Genomic DNA, 21598 nt, shown 5'->3' on the forward strand with positions numbered 1-21598 from the left:
CTCTGGAATGCTGATTCTTCTCAAGTTCTTTATCATGTAGATGCTCTTAAAATAAATTCAATTTAATTCATTAAATATTTATTGAGCACTTATGTGTAAAAGAGCTCCTAATTTAGCCCTTAAATTTATTGATTCATTATGCATTTCCTTAAATTCATTAAAACTTTCTCTAAAAAGTCAGGGAGATGGATTCATATTGTATTATTCAAGGATTCTTCCAGGCTTTCAGTACTAGAAACATTGTAAGACTAGAAAAATACAGATAATGGTATCCTAACTAATTTCTTCCTTCATAACATTATTGTGATTCACACACATGAAACAACCTATATGTTGATCTCTCTAAAAACCAGTTCTTTATCCTTTTCTATCTCTCCTTCTAAAAATTAAATAATGTCAATGATTCATCTATGCTGTAATTATCGTTGACACTTATTTTTTCAAGAAGAAATTAATAAAACTGATTTAGAAATTGCCATGTTCCTACAATTAGCTTTGAATCTGCAATAGAAAAAAAAAGTACTGCTCTTTGAAGATACCCACTTTTCTATCATTATATTTATGTTGACAAAGAAAGGGAGAGTCAGATTTCTTTAGGGGGTTGTGATGCCTCATTTCTAAGATTCCTCAAATTTGATAATTCCACAATTTATGATCCCTAATAAAAGATTAAGTGCAATATGGGACAGATGAGTTCAAGATTCTTTTTGGCAACACATTGTCTATGGAATTAGAGTCATTTGACTTATCAGTCCCCAGGAATCTCTCTAAGACTATAAGTTGCAAACAAGGAAGTGCCTCACCAAGAATTTTCTATACTAATAAAATCCTACATGTGTTTGTGTGTTTTTTTTAAACTATGTGATAATTGAATGCTTCAAAGAACTGTAAATTCTTCAGTTATAGGTATTCCTTCCATAAATTTAAAATACAGTTATTGATTGATAATTGATTGTTAAAAGTGTGTTGGAACCAAATCACATAGTTTGTGAGAGCCAATTGCAAAATTTTCATTGTGAGCACCTATATCTCAGAAATTAAAACATTGTAAATAAGGGTTTGAATTACTATTTTGTTGATTGGTTAGAATTAAGAAAATTATGGGGAAAATTAGTGATGCAGATTAAACTTAAAGTGCATTATGCATATTAAAAAAACCAAAAAAACCAAAACGTGAAGATCCAGTGATATTTATGCATAGTTTAAAAGAAGGCTTCCTGAGTACTTGTGGCCAACAATAGTAATGAAATAACCATTAGCAGGTAATTATCTGCCAAACTTCTGATGACAAACCTCTTGGAATTTGAATTGGTATGTTTGAAGACCCATCATAATTTACTTCACATGTCAAAGTCTTCCTTCAAGTTACAAATGTAGGGCTTCAGTGAAATCTGTGTAGGAGGATAGATATACCTCACCTAGATCAGTTGAATAAATAAAGACATTTTCAGCTCTACTTTCTATAAAGTCAAGTATTTTGATGCCCAAATATAAATAACACAAATTTTGGAGTATTCAGATACCACTAAATTTGGAATCCACTTTGTTTAAAATATATAATTAAAGATTTTTACATTCTCATTTAAAATTCGAGTGCTAACTTCTATCTATAAAAAAGTGATACCTTTCTAATTATCTCCCTTACAGGTCAGTTCAGAAGTGAAGAATTGAATCAATGGAACAGGGAAATCTCTCAATGGTAGCAGAATTCATCTTGTTGGGACTCACTGAGTCTCGTGAGTTGCAGATTTTCTTTTTCATATTTTTTGCCATTGTCTACACAGCCACTGTGTTTGGTAACCTCATTATCATCCTCACAGTAACCTTTGAACCTCATCTTCACTCTCCCATGTACTTCTTACTGGCCAACCTCTCATTCATTGATATGTCCCTGGCCTCTTTTGCCACTCCTAAAATGATCCATAGCTTAGCCAGTAAGCACAAGGCCATCACTTACCAGGGTTGCATGGCACAGATGTTTTTCCTTCACCTCTTTGGTGGCAGTGAAATGATGCTACTTGTTGCAATGGCAATTGATAGATACATAGCCATATGCAAACCTCTTCATTATGCAACCATCATGAATTATCATACCTGCTTTGGGCTTGTGCTGCTCTCCTGGATGACTGGTTTTGTGCATACCATGAGCCAAATGAGTTTTACAGTGACTTTGCCTTTCTGTGGTCCCAATGTTGTGGACAGTTTTTTTTGTGACCTTCCTCGGGTGATCAAGCTCGCCTGCCTCGATACTTATGTCCTAGAGCTCTTGGTCATTGCAGACAGTGGGTTACTCTCCCTGATTTGCTTCATCCTCCTGCTCATCTCCTATAGCATCATATTAGTCACTGTGCGACTTCATTCCTCTAATCGGTCCTCCAAAGCTTTGTCTACACTTTCTGCACACATTACAGTAGTAGTTCTTTTCTTTGGACCATGTGTCTTCATTTATGTGTGGCCCTTCAGTAGCATCTCAATGGATAAGACTCTTTCTGTGTTTTACACTATTTTTACCCCCCTTTTAAATCCAATCATCTATACTTTCAGAAATAAAGATATGAAGAGATCGATTAAAAAACTGAAAAATCAGCATGTGAGTTGCAGATTGACCTTTTAATTGACACATCATCATTGTAATTATTAGATTCAGTAGCATCATTATCAAAAGGACTTTAAATACATTTGTGCCAGACTTTATAAAAAGCAAATTGGATTATCCTTATCATTCATAAGCTTGTACTCAATAGGTGTAACTTTGTGAGACTATGAAATCCCAAATACATATCCACTCATGATCTGATTGTATTTATATTGTAATATTGTATCTGAGATTACTCAGTAGCACTTATTTAGATCATCTATAAGTTACTTCAACTATCAACTATCTATTTTGTTATCTAAAAATTATAAGACAAGAGTATATGTTCTCAATGTCCTCCAGAATTAAATCTGATAATCTATGATAGTCCCAAAAGCACAAATAGTTTAATTTTCCACTATTTGAGAACCTAAAAATGTTCCCCCAAGAAGACTCATAATTAGAAGGATATAACACCACTCGGAATTGAAAATTGAAGGTTCATTCAACTACTGTGCTTAAAGGAAACCAAAAATAAAATAAGGTTAAATACCATGTTTTCTGTTATCTAATCTGACTTGTTGGAGAATAAAAAAGAATATTGGCTCTGGAATCAGTAAAACAGAATTCAAATTCTACTTCTATAATTTAATACCTGTATACCCTCAAGTAAGTAGTGAACTCCCCTCCCAATACACACACACACACACACACACACACACACACACACACACACTATACTTTTGGCTTCAATTTCTTATGAGAAGGGAAAAGAACAGAGTATATATTTAATTGAAGCCTACTATAGATAGCCACTATGCTAAGTACTTCACAAATGTTATCTAATTCGATCCTTACAACAACCCTATGAAGTAGATTCTACTATTATTCTTATTTTATAATTGCCCTCATTGAGGCACGTAAAAGTTAAGGGAATTGACCAGAGTCACCAAGCTAAAAAATGTCTATGCCTGAATTTGAACTTAGATTTTCCTGATTCCAAGCCCAGTACTCTAAAATGAGGAACTGGCATAGATGATCTTTAAGTGATACTTGCAAATAAATTGTATTTTTATTGGCAAAGGGAACTCACGGACAAGGAAACTCCTATTAATGATATATGTTGCCACCTTCTCTGCAAAACTTAAGAGAACTTTTTGAAACATTAAAAGGTTAAATGATTTGTGCAGGGTCACATAGCCAGTATGTGTCAAAAGGAGAATTTAAATCTAAGTCTGACAGTGCAGTTCTCTATCCCTTATACCATGCTGTTATGTTGTAAATAACACTAAAGGTATTAATGAAGAAATGAAGACAATTTTTAAAATTTCATCAATAGATAAACTAGAAAAAATTATTAATACATAAAATTCAGATTCACTATCAATCAAACAACTAGCATGTATTAAGCAATGTTTCAGACACTCTAAAGACATGAAGATCTAGGTTTGAGTTAAAATCAGCTCTGGTGTTCTGAAAGACTCTGCTATTCTTAAGATTCTTGGGCTCAGGGTTCTGGGCTATCTGTAATTGTATCCCAGAGTGATTTTTTGACTTGTATGGTTCATGCTGACTCCCATCTTTCCCTCAGTGGCTCATTTTGTCCTCATAAACACCTTGCTAAGTATAAACTATTATTATTCCCCTTTTAAATTGATGAAACTGAGGAAGATTGAGGATTTGTGATTTCTTCAAAGTCACATAGTCAGTGAATGTTTGAGGCTAGATGCTCAAATATATTTGAGCTTGAACAATTTTCCTGATTCTGAATGCAGTGTCATACTACTTAGCTGTTTAAAATATTCAAATAATCCAAACTAAAACTGCAAAATTGCCAAGAAAATTCACATAAATAATCCTATTCTCAGAATATTTTGTCTTTAAATATCTGGAAACCAGTGCTTGACTTTCAAGAGGTTAGTTTCATCTTTTCATAGAGAATAGAGGAGAGAAGGAGACAACATAACAGGAAAAATCTGTGGAAAAGGAAGGTCAACAAATTGTAGGAATGTTCATTCTTCTTAAGGGAATATTCTACCCAACACTAGCTGTAGTTATTCCATGTTGCCAATCTTGGCACATCTCTACATAAAGCCATTGTCCTCCCAATCAGATCTTTTACCTAGGATGTCAAGCATTAGCTTATTGTCTTAATATATTCCATGGAAAGTTGAATTCCCAAGACTTGAGAATGTCTTCAAATATACAATCATACAAAGTAACCTCTAATTGGAATGGTTCTTAATAAAATTTTTCATATACCAGCATCATAAGAGTGAGAATAATAAGAAGCGAATGAGAACCAAAGATACTTGTGATCAATATGCAGCTTCAATCATTAGGACAAGTAGATGAATAAAATGATACTCAAATCTTCTGAGAATGTTATGCTGATTACATAATCTAATAAATTCAAAATTAGAGGATGCCTAAATACCCCCAATAAAAGCTATAATTCCAAGTCATAGTGATACTTGGGAGCCATGTGTTAATCAACATAGACAAAAGGTGATACTTTCTAGATATAAAGATCTCATATTAAAATCATATGAAATGATGAGCTAAGGCTATGGTTATAATCACAAATATGCTTAAATAATATTAATTGTTATAATAGCATTTATTACTCATTATTTGAAATATTTAAAATAATTACAGGGCTTATATTGGGGGCAATTAGGTTGTGCAGTGGATAGTGTCAGGACTGCAGTCAAGAAGGCTTAACTTCCTCCATTCAAATCTGGCCACATTCCCTAGCTGTATAGCCCCAAGCAAGTAACTCAACATTCTTTATCTCAAGAAATATAAACCCATGAACAAAATTAGAAACTGACTAACTGTGAGGTCAAATCCCATTTTGTGCTTGTTTGGATCCTGATTGACTCAGATTGAATATAAATACCAGTGATTTCTGCATTAACCAGAAACCCTGAGGATCTTCCCCTCCCAGATTCATTTATTTATTTAGATTTTTAGGGGACGAGGTGAAAAAGGAGATTCTTAGCCTCAATTGCTACCCAGTCTTAAATCACTGAATAGATGCTGCCTCAATGAAACTGAAATTTGATGATCTTAGTTTAAAAAGACCAAATTTTTCCATTGCATTCAGGGCTATCTCCAGTCATCCTTAACTATAAATCTGATTACTGAATCCAGATGACTTGGGAGGGGGAAGTGAGGCAGGTGATCTTACACAGCCTTCCCTCACTTAAATCTAATTCATTGCCATGTCATAGCACGTCTTTGATGCCATGGTCCTCTTCAAGAACAAAAGACAAATAACTAGATGTGAGTCTGGACAGGGCACTTAACTCTTTTTGAGTTTCTCACCTATAAAATTAACTGGAGAAAAAAAAATGGCAAATCATTCTTTACCAAAGAAAACCCACAAGGGGGCCACAGAAAGTGCACCAGAATAAAAATGACTAAACAAGAGCAACAACAATAGCAACAAAGATACAGAAGATATTGGAAATGGGCAAATGGCAGATTAAACTGATTAGATTTAGTGGGGAAGGGGGAGAAGGAAAGGGAAAAAACAAAGATAATCCCAAGACTGTTTTGGTGGGGCTTTGAAAAAGGAGACTAAGACTATTATTGGCACTAATAGAGAAGATAGAAATAAGTAATTGGATTCAATTTTTAAAAAAAATACAGGGGTTTTGGTGGGAGAGGGGGAAAGACGCTGAATCCAATTTTATTTTTAAGTTTAATGGTCAAATTTGAAATACAAGTTAACCAGTCTTTTTGGAAAATGAAGATACTGTTATTGTTTTAGAAATTATCATCTATGATTAATTGTTGAAAAATGATAATGGATGAACTCTCTGAGAATCTGAGTAAAGAAAAAAGAAAGGAAAGTCAAATGTATCTCTTTTGTTGAATGACAATAAGAGAAAAATATTTAATCATAATGCCAAAGAAAGACATCAGCAAAATAAGTGAGGAAAGAAGAAATACAAAACCTATGAATAAAACTAAGATAGAAGAGATCATTAAAACATAAAATTTAACTTACTGGAAGATGAATCATATACATTAAACATTCTATAATCTGAAAGACAATTTAATGTAATGCTTAGAGGAGAGCTGAATTGAATTACTTCCTCTAACATATATTAGTAGTAGGATATTAAGTAAGGCTTTCAAAACTTTTTGTAACTATAGCCAACTCTCTGAGACTGTAAGTTGTAAATCATAAATGTATACATTTATACATACACATATCTGAGAGAAGTATAAAAGTCAGTCAGAAATAGAACATATTTTATTTCAGAAGCTAATTATTCAGATAATAGGGTATGTTCAAATAAGAATTTTCATTGCTTCACCTTTAAGTACATCAAAATGTATGATTAGGATGTAATGCAACTATCTGAAATGAGGAAATTTGGTTGCCTGAAAAAAGTACTCTATTTCTAGCAAGCAAACAATTCTAAAGACAAATACAATAATAGCATGTGAATGAACAAATAAAGCATTTATTAATCATTTATATGTACAAAGGAGTATACTAAGGACATAAATAGAAAAATAAGAGTTACTGCTATATTGAAGATTTTATCTATGTTGAATAAATGAATCAGTGATTGAATTTGTAAAAAAAAAATCATTTATTTAGCACTTACTGTGTGTTATTCATTGTGCATTTTGTCAGTTTAGATGATGTTTGGTGTTTTCAATTTTATCAGATCTTCCTTTTTGTCCTCTGTTTTCACAGCACACTTCAAGTCCTTATGATCTGGATTATTACTATTAGTTCTTATTTTATTTTTCTATTTATTTTATACTATATAGTCCCACTAGATTAATCTTTATAAAAATACTACTTTTAACACTTCTCCAAAGTTAGAAATTTTCAGTACCACCCATTTATCCATTTTGTCAGTTCAAATTGAACTGCTACTCAGATTTACATTGTTTTAGATATTACACACACACATACATATATGCAAATATATGTATATACACTCATTTTATATACTCTGCATATTATGTAAACATATATGTGGATTAAATCTATATGATGGACTTTAGTTACTAAAAATGTTATCTGGCAAACACACAATTATAAAGACAAATGTAATTTTAGCTTTCCTTACTGTATTATAGAATAAATCCAAATTTATAAGCCAGGCACTCAATGTGTGTTAACACATGCTTAATCATAAAATGTCATAATTGGAACAAACCATAGAGATAGCTTCTCTCTCATTTTATGATTGAGGACATTGAGACACAGATTAAACTTTTTCTCAAAAGTTATTCAAGTAGTTAATTGTAAAATTGGAAATGGACAAAAGTAACACAGTAATACATAGCATAAGATAAGATGCACACTTTGTACAGACATTAAAGAACTATAATTTCAAATTATCTTTGAGATAAGAAGAAAAAGAGAAAGACATTAGGTGAAGAGAGAGCAGAAGGAAGAAAATACATTTATATAACATAGAATACTATTTTCTATGTTTTCTGTTATCTTAATATACTTTATTTCATGATTTACAAAAGTCATTAATAAAGCAAATGATTGTCCCTAGTATTAGGACCTTTCGTTTGCAACAAAAGGTCCTCCTCTCCTTTTTCTCTATATGTATCAGAACTACTTACCTAACAAAGTTGCCAGCTCCTGCTGTGTGGGTTACATAGTAAGTGCACAATAGTTATTTTAGATCAATTTAGGCTATGCAAGATCATTTAAGCCAAACAGATTAGGACAAATTGTAGAAAAGGCATAAAAATCCGCTGAAGAAGATAACTCCTTAAAAAGCAAAATTGTTTGCTACTCCATATGATTCTTTAAAGATGGCTATGCCTCAACATAAAGAAAACAGCATATTTGGATTCTATTATCTTACTTATACTCACCTTCTCCTTCTTTAATCTCAGTTTCCAACATACACAAATGCACCACTTTGCACAGAAGGAAGGTTATGAAAGAGAATGGGAACAGTCCATTTTGAAATTGCTTTGAAATTTCAGTTGTCACTTTGATGTTTCAGATGGAATGAACAACTATTTATTCCATGAACAAACTAATTCTAACTAGCAAATTCTTTCAGAGAGCTAGAAATATTTAATGGCTTCCCCATATTTCTGGGCAAGCATTCAATTAGAAAAAATCAAGACTGCTGTTCAAAAGAAGAAAAATACCTTCTACTCCATTTCCTAATGCTCAAAATGAGATTGTTGGACTTGATCTCTAAGTCATCTTCCTATTATTAACTGATTGTCTTATGATCCTTTCAATTAACTTTTATTACTGAGAAAAAAATTTGATATGAAAAGTATCTGTCTTAGATCACATCTTAAGTTGTTTCATTTTTATCTTGCATATTTATGAATTAATTCACAAGCTCATCAAATTGTATGTTCCCTCTAGTGATGCAGATTACAACCCATCTGTCTCTTTTTATTCCTGTGGCACTTTTGTCCATGTCCTCCCATAAGTTTGCCCCAGCAGATCTATCCATTGAAAAAAGAAGAATCTCAGCATTAACTCTTATCAATAAAAGTGAATTGAGGAGGAAACTAATAGTTTATGAATGATATAGTAAAAACCATAAGGACAGTAATCTAAATTGAAAATAATTGTATGCTTCTAAACTAATAGCAGCAAGATTACTTCTAGAGTAGTCATACATCATCATTTTGCCTTGTGTTTTTAATTGCCCTAAAATTCTCTGAATTATAGATATGTATATAAAAGAGATCATGAAAAATATAAAAGAACCCACATATACAAAATATTAATAGCAGCTCTTTTTATTGGAAATTGAGGGGATGTCCATCACTTGGGGAAATGGTTGAATGTATTATGTGAATGCACTGGAATATTATTGTGCTATAAGAAATAATGAGCAGGCAGATTTTAGGAAAAACCTTAAAAAACTTAGATGAAAGGATGCTGAGTGATGTGAATAGAATGAAAAAGTACATTGTATACAATGACACCAATAATATGTGAAAATCAACTATGACAGACTTCACTCTTCTCAGCAATACAATGATCAAGAATGATTCAAAAAGACTTGTCATGGAAAATACTATTCACATCCAAAGAATGAATATGTAGTCTCAATATTTATTTAAACATTTAAACACTTTTTATGTCCTCTCATTTTTATGTCCTCTCATTTCCCCAACCCACTATTTATACAACTAACTTGTTAGAAATCATCACCAGATGCCTTGAAGCAAAAAGGAAATAAGGGTAGAATTAATTATCTGAATGACTCTAGCAACTCTGTGGGATTTTATTCTTGATTTTCTGGATGTTTGTTGCCACATATTTCTGTCTCTTTGTCCACTTCACAGAAATTTCCTTTCATTCTAATTTTTCTCTTCTTTCTCTTAATAGCTAAGTCCTTTCCATTTCTAACACTCTAAACTATCATTCTTTTTGCAGAGAATAGAATTAACTAAAAACTCATTGAAAAAATTGACAATTTCAGGAAAGTTGCAGGAGAAGCCCATATGAATCACCAGCATTTCTATTTATTAACAACAAAGTAGAACAGGAACATTTGGAAATTCAATGACCTAAGACAATTCTGAGGACTTATGTTGAAAAATTCAATTCATTTCCAGAGAAAGAACTGATGAAATCTGAATGAAGATGAAGAATACTTTCTTTTTATTTTATTTATTTTTGTTGTGTATTTTTTCCTCTGTATTTTTTAAAAATAAGGCTAATATGGAAATATTTTTGTATGACTTCACATGTATCCATCTAAAACCTATATCAAATTGTTTGATTTCTGAATGAGAGAATTTTTAAACTTAAAATTAAAAAAAATGTAACATTAAAATTTCTGCATGTAATTGGAAAAAAATTGTTAGATAAAAAAGACAAGGATTCAAATGCTGGCTTGGTTATTTACTCTGTAACTTTGAGTATATTCTTGGCAAATTGGATCTCCATTGGCATCTATAAAATGGGACATGGAGTAGAATTGAATTAAATTATCTCTAAAGATGTTCCCAGCTTTAAATCTACTATTCCAATATTAATATTAATAATTGAAATCTGTGTTCCTTGCTCTTGCCTACAAAGAGCAAAACTCTTTTCAAAAACAACCAAAAGGAGCTAATTGAAGCTGGTTAGAGTTTTAATAAATCCCATAGCTGTTTAAATTCTCAAGGCTGTACCATATATTTTAGGATTCATCCAATTGTCCAAAACAGCTTTTTTTTTCTTTTTACCTTAAAGAAAGGAATGTCTTGAAGGCAGGGGGTGGAAATAAGGTCTGCTTGTCTGTTTGTCTCTGTCTCTGTCTCCCCCTTTCAATCCCTCTCTCTTTGTCTCTCTCTCTCTCTCTTTTCTCTCTCTCTTTTTTGTCTTTGTGTCCATACACATATGTGTTGTATATATTAATAACGATTGAGAAGCAAAAATACTCAAGTTCAGCATATTGCTATGTCTCTGGTTTTGCCTTTAGATAGGTAGGTGAGCAAAATTATATTCATATAAGTTGAACTGAGAAGATAGCATTAAAGTTATATTCTAATGGATTCAGAGTGACATGTCTACATGTCAACATGTCCCTCATGTTTACATGAAGTCTAAAATCTTCACAAAGAAGATATTACATTAAGTGTTATTAATACAGGCTGAGTACATGCTCTTGCTTATCAACATATCCATATGTTGATATTTTAATGTGCTTACTTATATCTTATAAAGAAATTAAACAAGAAAAGTTATTTTACTTTTTCTACATACAAAATCATTTGGACCTGACAGTGTGTAAATATTTTAAAATCCTTCTTAATTCAATGAATTATACTTTTAGACTATTTAATTCCAAATAATTATTTTGGTTGAATTTTCTTTTAGTTTTCAAACAATTGACTTATCAAAAATATCAATTATCAGAGGTTTTAAGGTCAGAACAGCAGAATCTGTCACATAAGCAAAGTCATTAAAGCAAAAAAAATTAGTTAAAAGCAAGATCAATCTAGTTATAATAAAAGAAGTATTCAAGAAGAAAAAAGAAGCATCATCTTGGAGGTGGACAAAATGAACAGAAATGATTCAATAGCTAAAGGGGATCTATTGCAAATTCTGGAATTTGTGAGTGAAGTTCATATTGTGGTGTCTTTTGAAAGATGACTATAATAGCTATGGGTTGAGAATATCCAGGGACTACAAACAGAGAAATCAACTAGCAGGCAGTTGGAGTAATACAGTTCTACAGTAGTGGCAGATAAAATGCAAGGGTAAGCTGGAATGCACAATCAGTTGAAAGAGGAAGAAGTAATAGCAAGTGCTGACTAAATGGTTATTGGCAATGAACGAAAGAAAGAAAGAAAATGAAGCTAACTTTAAGTCTATGGAAGTGAGGGGAGAAAAAATGAAAAGGGGAATAAATTTATAAAATAGTCTTGTCTATGTAGGTAAAGCATTTCCAGTCATTCATAAGGTCTTCAAATGTGAGTGACAACTTCTTGGGGACAGTATAGAAAGGATTTCTAACCAGTTACTTGAGATGTCATTTCCAACTTGTATATTCTATGACATAAAATCATATACTTGTAGGTTTCAAAGGAAAAGATTTGGGGATTCAAAATCAGTAATGGAGAGATAACCTTGGGTTCAAATTATAATAGACATAATGTGAAGATATGAAAATCTATTAACTGACCATCTTTTGATGCATTTTATTGTTTTGGAGCAAAATGTACAAAGAATGGATTCCAAAATGATGTGAAACTGTCTCTACTAGTGCAGATTCACTTTCTTTGAAACAACTTATCATTTTGGAAAGTTATCTGAGGGCTAAGTGAAGTGAGGAAGCCAAGAGAACATTGTTTACAGTAATTGCAAGATTATATGATGATCAATTGTGATGGACATGACTCTTTTCAACAATAAAGTGATCTGAGACAGTTCCAATAGCCTTGTGATGAAAAGTGCCATCTGCATCCATAGAGAAAATTGCAGAGAGTGAATGTGATTCAAAGCATATTATTTTCACTTTTTGTTGTTGTTTGTTTGCTTGAGTTTTTTCCATTCAGTTTTTTCTCCTTTTGATCTCATTTTTCTTGTGCAGCATGACAAATATGGAAATATCTTTAGAAGAATTGTACATGTTTAATTTATATTACATTGTTTACTCTCTTGAGGAGGGAGGAAAGAAGAAGAAAAAAAGAAAATTTTGAAAGGGAAGGCTTTTCAAAAGTGAGAAAACTATCTTTGCATGTATTTGGAAAAATAAAATGACATTTAAAAAAGTTATTTGAGAAGATTAAGAATTTAAATGGCTTAAAATCACATAACCAGAAGATGTCAGAGGCAGAAATTATATATTGATGGCTTTGAATATTTGAGGTAAAATTATACCACAAAATTTAATAGGAGTAATGGTCAAATAAATTGTGACCAAATTGATATGATATATAAGGGAAAGAGGAAATGAAGCTAAATCCAAGTTTATTGGAAATGAGGGAAGATGACCAAGAAAGAAAAGGGCAAGTATAATGTAACTGTCACTAGATAACATTTCATCTGAAATAGATCTAAAATTTTAATGAATAAAAATGGATAAAAATATTCAAAAATGTGATATGACAGCAAAAAAGTCTCATTTTAGGTTGCACTAAGAGTATAGTGTTCACAAATGAAGTGACAATCTTACTGTATTCTGTCCTTGTTAGACCACATCTGAAGCATTGGCTTCTATTCTGATTGCTAATTTTTAGGAATAACTTTTGCAGTCTACAGCATATCTAAATGAGAGGGACTATACTGAAAGAGCTTAAGAGTATGGTTTATTGAGCATTAATTTCAGGAATTATGGATTTTTTGCATGGGGTAGAGAAGATGAGAGAGGAAAGGTTAGGATTGATGTCTTTGAGTGCTTGTAAACTTATGAAAGAAAATATACTTATTCTGCAAATCCCCAGAAATTAGAGTCAATGAGAAAAATCTTCAAAAATGGCAGATTTTGGATGTGATATGAGGGGGAAAGGCCAAATAAATAAAATTTTTCTAGATTTGAGATGAGTTAGCCTTTACATAGCCTTTACATCTCCAGGGAAAGAGTATAATACTGCTGATCATTTATGTGAAAAGGAGCATTACTCAGATTCAAGTTGGTGTAGGTGATCCCTAAATCCTTTTTTATCTCATATTTTGTGAATGTATGGATAAGCCTATATATTGTACTTTAATATTTATAAAGCAATAAAAATGGGAATATTTTCCACTTTTAGATAAATTATTAGAAGTAAATTATCAACTTATGAATATAATTTCTTCTATTATTATGTTTTCTTGAACTTCAAAATTATTGTTATATAGTATTTGAATCCTCCCTAATGTTCTGCTGGGTATGTGACAATGTTCTGCTTTGTTTTGTCTTATTTTGTTCTGTATTCCTTTTCCATTTTTCTTTTTTCCCCTTATTTTGCTTTTTAATAAAATACAATTTAAAAATGTAAGAAGTAGTAAATTATCTCAGATTACTAGAGGAACATTAGAAAAATATTATAGAATAACTGGAAGCAAACCATTTCCCACTATTTGAAAATATGACTGAAAAACAGAATCATAGCATTTTGAAAATCTGGTGTGCTATCCTGAAAACAAACAAAAAAAATTAGCAGGCAATTTTGTTGCTTTTTATTTTTTTAAATAAGAAGAAAATTGATAAGAATCAAAAACAATGATAAAAGTAATAACTTTTAATCCCTAACATTAAGAGGGTATCTGGAGTAATAACTAAAGAGCTGATTTCAGAATTAGAATGATCTGGGTTCAAATTCTGCTTCCAATGTGTGCTGGCTATGTGTCTTTAAGCCATTTAAACTCTCAGTGTTCTCAAGTAATTTCCTGTGATTAGAATTTGTTGCACAGAAAATGAATCTGCATTGGTAGAGAGTGTTTCACATCAGAAGAGTCCCAGAACCAATAACAAGTCTGATAAAACTAGAAAAATGGCATTTTAGAGGCATTTAATCAAAAGAATCTGTTGTTAGACTCCTTAAAAGGTTATTTACCTAGAAAAGTACCAAATATGCCATTTTAGGGACTCCCAGAACAGTTTATGGTTCAAGATGTTTTAATGATATACTATTTAAAAAACTAGCTATGTATTATTATTAAAAAGTGAATAGTAATGATTAAAAATATATACTAATTAAAATTTATTTCTGATTCTTTTTTTCCTTTAAAGGACATCTGCAACACCTATTAGTTGGACTGATGGATCACATGAACAAATCCACAATTTCTGAATTTGTTTTAGTAGGTCTCTCTGGATCATGGACACTTCAGATTCTCTATTTTATGTTCTTTTTTGTGCTCTATGGTGCCACTGTTGTGGGAAATCTCCTCATTATCCTCACAGTGACATTTAGTTCCCATCTGAACTCTCCAATGTACTTTCTCCTTGGAAACCTCTCCTTTTTTGACATGTGCCTCTCTACTGTCACTACACCCAACATGATAGTTGATTTGCTCAGAGAACACAGGACTATATCCTTAAGGGGATGTATGACTCAGATGTTTTTCATGCATTTATTTGGGGGTGCTGAGATGACTCTCCTCATTGCCATGGCTTTTGACAGATATGTTGCCATATGTAAGCCTCTTCATTACACATCTATCATGAGCCGTCACCTGCTCCAAAGATTTGTGTTATTCTCATGGACCATTGGTTTCATACACACTATGAGTCAAATGGTTTTGACTATAAACTTACCCTTTTGTGGCCCCAATGTTGTGGACAATATTTTCTGTGATCTTCCCCTAGTGATCAAACTTGCCTGTAAGGACACCTACATTCTGGAACTCTTTGTCATTGCTGACAGTGGGTTACTCTCACTGATTTGTTTCATTCTATTGTTTTTATCTTACACTGTCATTCTGGTCACTGTCCATAATCGCTCCACTGGTGGATTGTCAAAAGCTATCTCTACACTATCTGCTCATATCACTGTGGTGACTCTTTTCTTTGGGCCATGTATCTTCATTTATGCTTGGCCATTTAGCAACTTTTCAGGGACTAAAATTCTCTCTGTGTTTTATACTGTTATCACACCTCTGTTAAACCCCATTATTTATACCTTGAGGAATCAGGAGATGAAGGTAACCATCAGGAAACTTAGGACCCAGCATATTAACTCCAAATAAACCTTTTATATGGAACTTAATATGAAGATGAATGTAGCAGAGAATAGTGTGTTAGCTTTGGAGTAAAGGGAGACCAAAATTCAATTAATTCAAATCTGGCCTCATATACTTCTTGTGTGACACTGGCCAAATCATTTAACCTTTATTTGCTTTAGTTTATCATCTGTAAAATGGAGTTAATATTGTCTAACTCCCAGAGTTTTGTGAGAATAAAACTTTTAAAGTGTTTTGTAAACCTTAACATACCATATGAATCAAATAGCTGATGGTATTATATTAAGAATGTCACTAATAAACATTCTATAAAATATACTAGATTATATTTAAAAATCCAACATTTCAATTAACCCAGATTTCATTTATTTGGGCAATTGATGAAGATCTCAACTTGTGGTTTTTGTGATTTTCTATGGATATAAAAATCATCTCCTTGTGGTGAACCTGGTAATAAGGCCTTTCTTCTTTGGATGCAAAACACTTGGCTAATTTATTGTATTTCTTATTGATAAATTGATTGAGATTTACTCATCTTATTGTGATGAAAATAAACTAAGAAAAATTGACTTATAACATATCAAATCTATTTTATATAAAAGAAAAACTTATAGCAGTCTGAAGAGAAAAAGAAATTATGTGCTAGGTAAAAAAGATTGTATTTTTTCAAAGAAAGGTCAAAAAGTAAGTAATTTGTTCTGGGCTCATTTGATTATGTTTTTACATGATGATGAATGAGAGAACACATTTCAATAAAGAAGAAATCATTAAACATATCCAATTCTGTATAAGGACTGAATCTGTCATCCATGTATCCCAGATCATGAGGTGATATTTAGTAGAGTGTAGATGTTGCTGTAGGTTTTAACTAGAGATGCCATAAAATCAAAGTTTGGTAATTGAATTTAACAGATGTGTGTATTTTGGGTATAAGATGGAAGTATGGGGGAAAAAGCTGAGGAACTTATAGAATTCAATGCTATGGCCTGATGGACACCATCCCTGGTGGCACAATTACCAAGAATAACCTCACTTGGCTAAAGCTCTATTTGAAAGTTAACAGGTCCCTGGGCTATTTCTAGATTAGAATAACCATTAACATTAAAATATTACTTTAGCAAGAGTCAGTGACTGTTAGGTTGATTGCTTCTTAAGAAGTAAAGAATATCCACTATAACCTCTTAAGAAATAAAAATAAAATTAAATAAGCATTATGAGAACCTGGGGGCACTTTCTAACATTGATCAGAAATTAGGAGACAGAGGTATCAAGGGATCCAGCAACTAAGGAGTCTACTCTCCTCTTTACTGCTTATAATACACTTTAAAATCAATAGGCTTGCACTCCCTAATAAAATAATTAATTAAGCCTCTTTCCTCTGGCATCTTTTCTTTCCACTCTATACTGTTACATTCTGTCATCTCATAAGCTCCCAAAGGTTCAATTATATTCACTATGCAGATTATTATCAGATCCTTTATCTATCCCTAGAGCCTCTACAGAACAGTAATTGTCAAATGGATAGATTAAACTATATGTCTCATAGATAGTTCAAAGTCAAAATGTCCAAAATGCTAAAACATAATTTATTATCTCCCTTCTTATCACCAAATTCTTCTTCTTTCCAAATTTCTTCATAATTGTGAAGAACATTATCAATTTTCCACATACCAAGATAGGTTTTCAACCTGAGTCACTCCTCACTTTCACTAACTTCCCCTATGCAGTCCATTGTCAAATCTTGTCTTTTCTAATTTTGCATCTCTCATATACATGCTTTTCTCTCTGTTCATACAGACATAATCCTAGTTAGATCTAATCACCTCACATCTAGACAGGGAAAATAGTCCTCTAATTAATTTTCCTGATTCAAGTCTCTCTTCATTCCATATACTTGGTAACAATCACATGCATGTTGACTTTTTCAGCTAAATTAAAGTTCAGACCCTTATTCAAGGATCTTCAGAATCCTATTCCCTGTTGCATCAAATATTAACTCCTTTGTCAATGAAAAACTCTTTTTTAATAATAGCTTTTATTTTCCAAAATACATGCAAAGATAGTTTTCAACATTCACTCTTGCAAAATCTTGTGTTCAGTATTTTTCTCCCTTTCTCTCTCTCCTTACCCTCTCTCTTAGGCAGCAAGTAAAATACAGGTTAAACATGTGCAATTCTTCTTAACATATTTCCATGGTGCATATGAAAAATGAGATCAAAAAGGGAAAAAATGAGAGAAAAAAACAAACAAACAAGTAAACAATAACAAAAGAGGTGAAAATAATATGTTGTAATACCCATTCAGTCTCCATAGACCTCTTTTTAGATGCATTGGCCTGAATTACCTCCTTGTTGAAAAAAAAAAAAAACCAAGTCCAACACAGTTAATCATCATATAATCTTCTTGCTGCTGTGTGTAATGTTCTTTTGATAGTACTCATTTCATTTGGCATTACTTCATGTAAATTTCTTCAGGCCTTTCTGAAATCATTCTGCTGATTGAACCTTATGGAATAATAACATTTATTTGCCATCACCTATTCAATCATTCTTTATTTGATGAGCATCCATTCACTCATTGAAAAAACTTTTTACAGTTTTATACCTTCTTACTTTTATTTTCTTCCTCTACTAACTCTCTCAAGTTCTTGAAATTACTTCATCACATTATTCCATTTCTTGTCTCCATTGCTTTACATTGGCTGTTTCCCCTTACCTGGAATTTTCTGCTCCATTTTTTACACTAATGGTTTTCCTGACTTCAAGATTCAGCTTAAATTTCTATTTCTGCAAGTGGTCTTTCCTATTTTCCTATATGTATACCTTTCCTTTTCAGATTACCTTCATGTGTTTTATATATATGTTATATGTATCCAAAAATGTTGCCTCTCCCATTAGAATGCATTTCACTTAAGATCAGGGACTATTGTGTAAGTTTTGTTTTGGTGATATTTGAAGACCTTCCTTAGAAAAGTATTTGCTCCATAGTAAGAAATTCAAAAGACTTTTGCCTGAGAGCAATCCTTGTAATATCCATTGAATCTTTTGATGTGTCTTATAAAAGAAGCATTAACAAACATTGATAGAAAGAATGTGAGTGGCCTGGAATCTATTTCCTTAGGACTTTCAAGGGGACCTCAAGATCCCCTTGAATAGAAAAATATGTTCAATAGAAAAAAATGAACCATTCTCCACTGAATCCCATATAACTAAAACTTCAACAGAAGGCACACTGTGATAGCAAGTATTTTTTTTAAATAACTTTTTATTGACAGAACCTATGCCAGGGTAGTTTTTTACAACATTATCCCTTCCACTCACTTCTGTTCCGATTTTTCCCCTCCCTCCCTCTGCCCTCTCCCCAAAGATGGCAAGCAGTCCTATACATGTTAAATAGATTGCAGTGGATCTTGGATATAATATATGTGTGCAGAACCGAACACTTTTCTTATTGCACAAGGAGAATTGGATTTAGAAGCTATAAATAACCTGGGAAGAAGAACAAAAATGCAAGCAGTTTACATTCATTTCCTAGTGTTCTTTCTTTGGGTGTAGCTGCTTCTGTCCATCCTTGATCAATTGAAACTCAGTTGGATCTTGTCTTTGTTGAAGAAATCTACTTCCATCAGAATACATCCTAATACAGTATCGCTGTTGAGGTATATAATGATTTCCTGGTTCTGCTCATTTCGCTCAGCATCAGTTCATGCAAGTCTCGCCAATCCTCTCTGTATTCGTCCTGTTGGTCATTTCTTACAGAACAATAATATTCTATAACATTCATATACCACAATTTACTCAACCATTCTCCAATTGATGGGCATCCATTCATTTTCCAGCTTCTGGCCACTACAAACAGGGCTGCCACAAACATTTTGGCACATACAGGTCCCTTTCCCTTTTTGAGTATCTCTTTGGGGTATAAGCCCAGTAGAGACACTGCTGGATCAAAGGGTATGAACAGTTTGATAACTTTTTGGGCATAGTTCCAAATTGCTCTCCAGAATGGCTGGATGTATTCACAATTCCACCAACACTGGTCCCTGTTTACCCACATCCCCTCCAACATTCTGCATTATCTTTCCCTGTCATTCTGGCCAATCTGACAGGTGTATAGCGGTATCTCAGAGTTGTTTTAATTTGCATTTCTCTGATCAATAGTGATTTGGAACACTCTTTCATATGAGTAGTAATAGTTTTAATTTCATCATCTGAAAATTGTCTGTTCATATCCTTTGACTATTTATCAATTGGAGAATGGCTTGATTTCTTATAAATTATAGTCAATTCTCTATATATTTTGGAAATGAGTCCTTTATGTGATAGCAAGTATTAAAATGGAAAGATTTAGAAATAAAAAGAACTGTGGAGGTCAAGTCCAATTTATAACTAAGGAAAATGAGACATAGAGAGGACAAATTATTTTTCTGGGGTCACATAGCTGATAAGATAGAATTTGAAGTTATGTTTTCCTGATTCCAAATCTATTGGCTTAATCCACTATACCATGCCACTCCTTTTTTTATCACAAGAATCAAAATTAAGACAATTGGGTTTTTATCACCATTATTCTTAATGAGACAATGATATAAAAGTTTAGCTCTGGAAATCTTACTTTCATGTCTTTTCAAACAAGAGGTATGAAGAACAACTTGGGTAAGGTATGTGGTGAGCAGACAAAGGAATAAGGAGAGGTCTTGGTTATGTTCTTAGAATATTACAACTTATGGGAATTAATTTCAAACATGCTGTATTTATCCAAAGTTATGAATAGTTAGTACACTGAGTCTCTCTTGTATGCAAGTCTCAAATAGATTTGAAATATCAAGATTTTCATGGGAAAACATCCATTTGCTTTAAAGCTAATATTCTTCTTGACAAACAAAAGAGATAATAGGAAAGAAATCCTTGTAGACAGAAAGAGAAATCATGGGCTCATAGAATAGATTAATGAAACTAATAGAAATCAATACATCATAATATTATAGAATCATATAAATCTCAGATCTGGAAAAACCATAGCAGAAAAAAATAACCACTTCTATATGATTTAGTCTTGAATTGAATAAATTCAGTGAAGCAGAATGGGCCCTTTTTCCCCTTTCTATATCTGCTCTCTAAAATCAGAAGGTGTATATTGATACAATCATGAACTTTTTTCAAAACAGTCATTAAGCCTAATTTGGAAAACATTTTAGGAATTAAAATTTTAAAGTGTGCTATATTACATTAGAAATGCTATCAAATTCTCAGTTAGTTTATCTAAGAAACCACATGGAGAGATTTATTTACTAGAGGAAAAATGGTAGAATAAGTAAGAATTGTCTTAATTCTATCATATTCATTTCCATACAGCTACAGAATTGTGAGTTCAAGACAAGTTTTAGAGCAATGGACCCAGCACAAAGTCAAGTTTAAATATTCTTAAAGCCCAAAACACCTAAAGTATTGGTTTGAAAGGTCTGTCTCACTTGGATAAAGGGGGAGTTCAGTCCAGAACAGAAAGTGTCCCAGCAAGCCAACAGCAAGTCTCACTTCAATAAACCAGCAGAATAGATCCTGAGCCCAGTGCACTGGAGCAAGTGAACAACAATACCAGGATTCCCATATGTTTCAACATAGCCATAGGAAATGGCAGATACCATATCTGAGAACCATGCAGTACTTCACCATAACTCAAGGGTATAAGCAATCCCCAGAGGCCAGACATCCATCATGTTTCAATTTAGCTCTCAAGAAATGCATAAATACTCTGCCAGCCTCAGCACATGCCAGACACAATCAGTAGGACTCCATTTAAGCATCAAGTAACCTAATAGATCTCTAAAGCATCTAGCAGTGCCACTCATCTCCACCTCACTCCAACCCCTTAGCATACCATCAAACCCA

At 32.6% G+C, this 21598-nt stretch overlaps 2 protein-coding genes across 2 annotated transcripts; both read left to right on the plus strand.

Annotated features, from left to right (window-relative positions):
• The first annotated feature begins 1033 nt into the window (after positions 1–1033).
• LOC100926603 (olfactory receptor 4K13-like) lies at positions 1034–2614 on the plus strand. Its single transcript, XM_012544056.1, has 2 exons — positions 1034–1047; positions 1666–2614. Exon 2 carries the CDS (start codon positions 1676–1678, stop codon positions 2612–2614), a length of 939 nt encoding a protein of 312 aa, XP_012399510.1. The 5' UTR covers positions 1034–1047; positions 1666–1675.
• Positions 2615–14786: 12172 nt separating this feature from the next.
• On the plus strand, positions 14787–15716 carry LOC100926339 (olfactory receptor 4L1-like). The gene has a single exon (XM_003755765.1). The coding sequence runs from the start codon at positions 14787–14789 to the stop codon at positions 15714–15716; it is 930 nt and encodes a 309-aa protein (XP_003755813.1).
• The last annotated feature ends 5882 nt before the right edge of the window (positions 15717–21598 follow it).

The sequence above is a fragment of the Sarcophilus harrisii genome, chromosome 2 (genome assembly GCF_902635505.1).
Source record: "Sarcophilus harrisii chromosome 2, mSarHar1.11, whole genome shotgun sequence".
NCBI classification, from domain to species: Eukaryota; Metazoa; Chordata; class Mammalia; order Dasyuromorphia; family Dasyuridae; genus Sarcophilus; species Sarcophilus harrisii.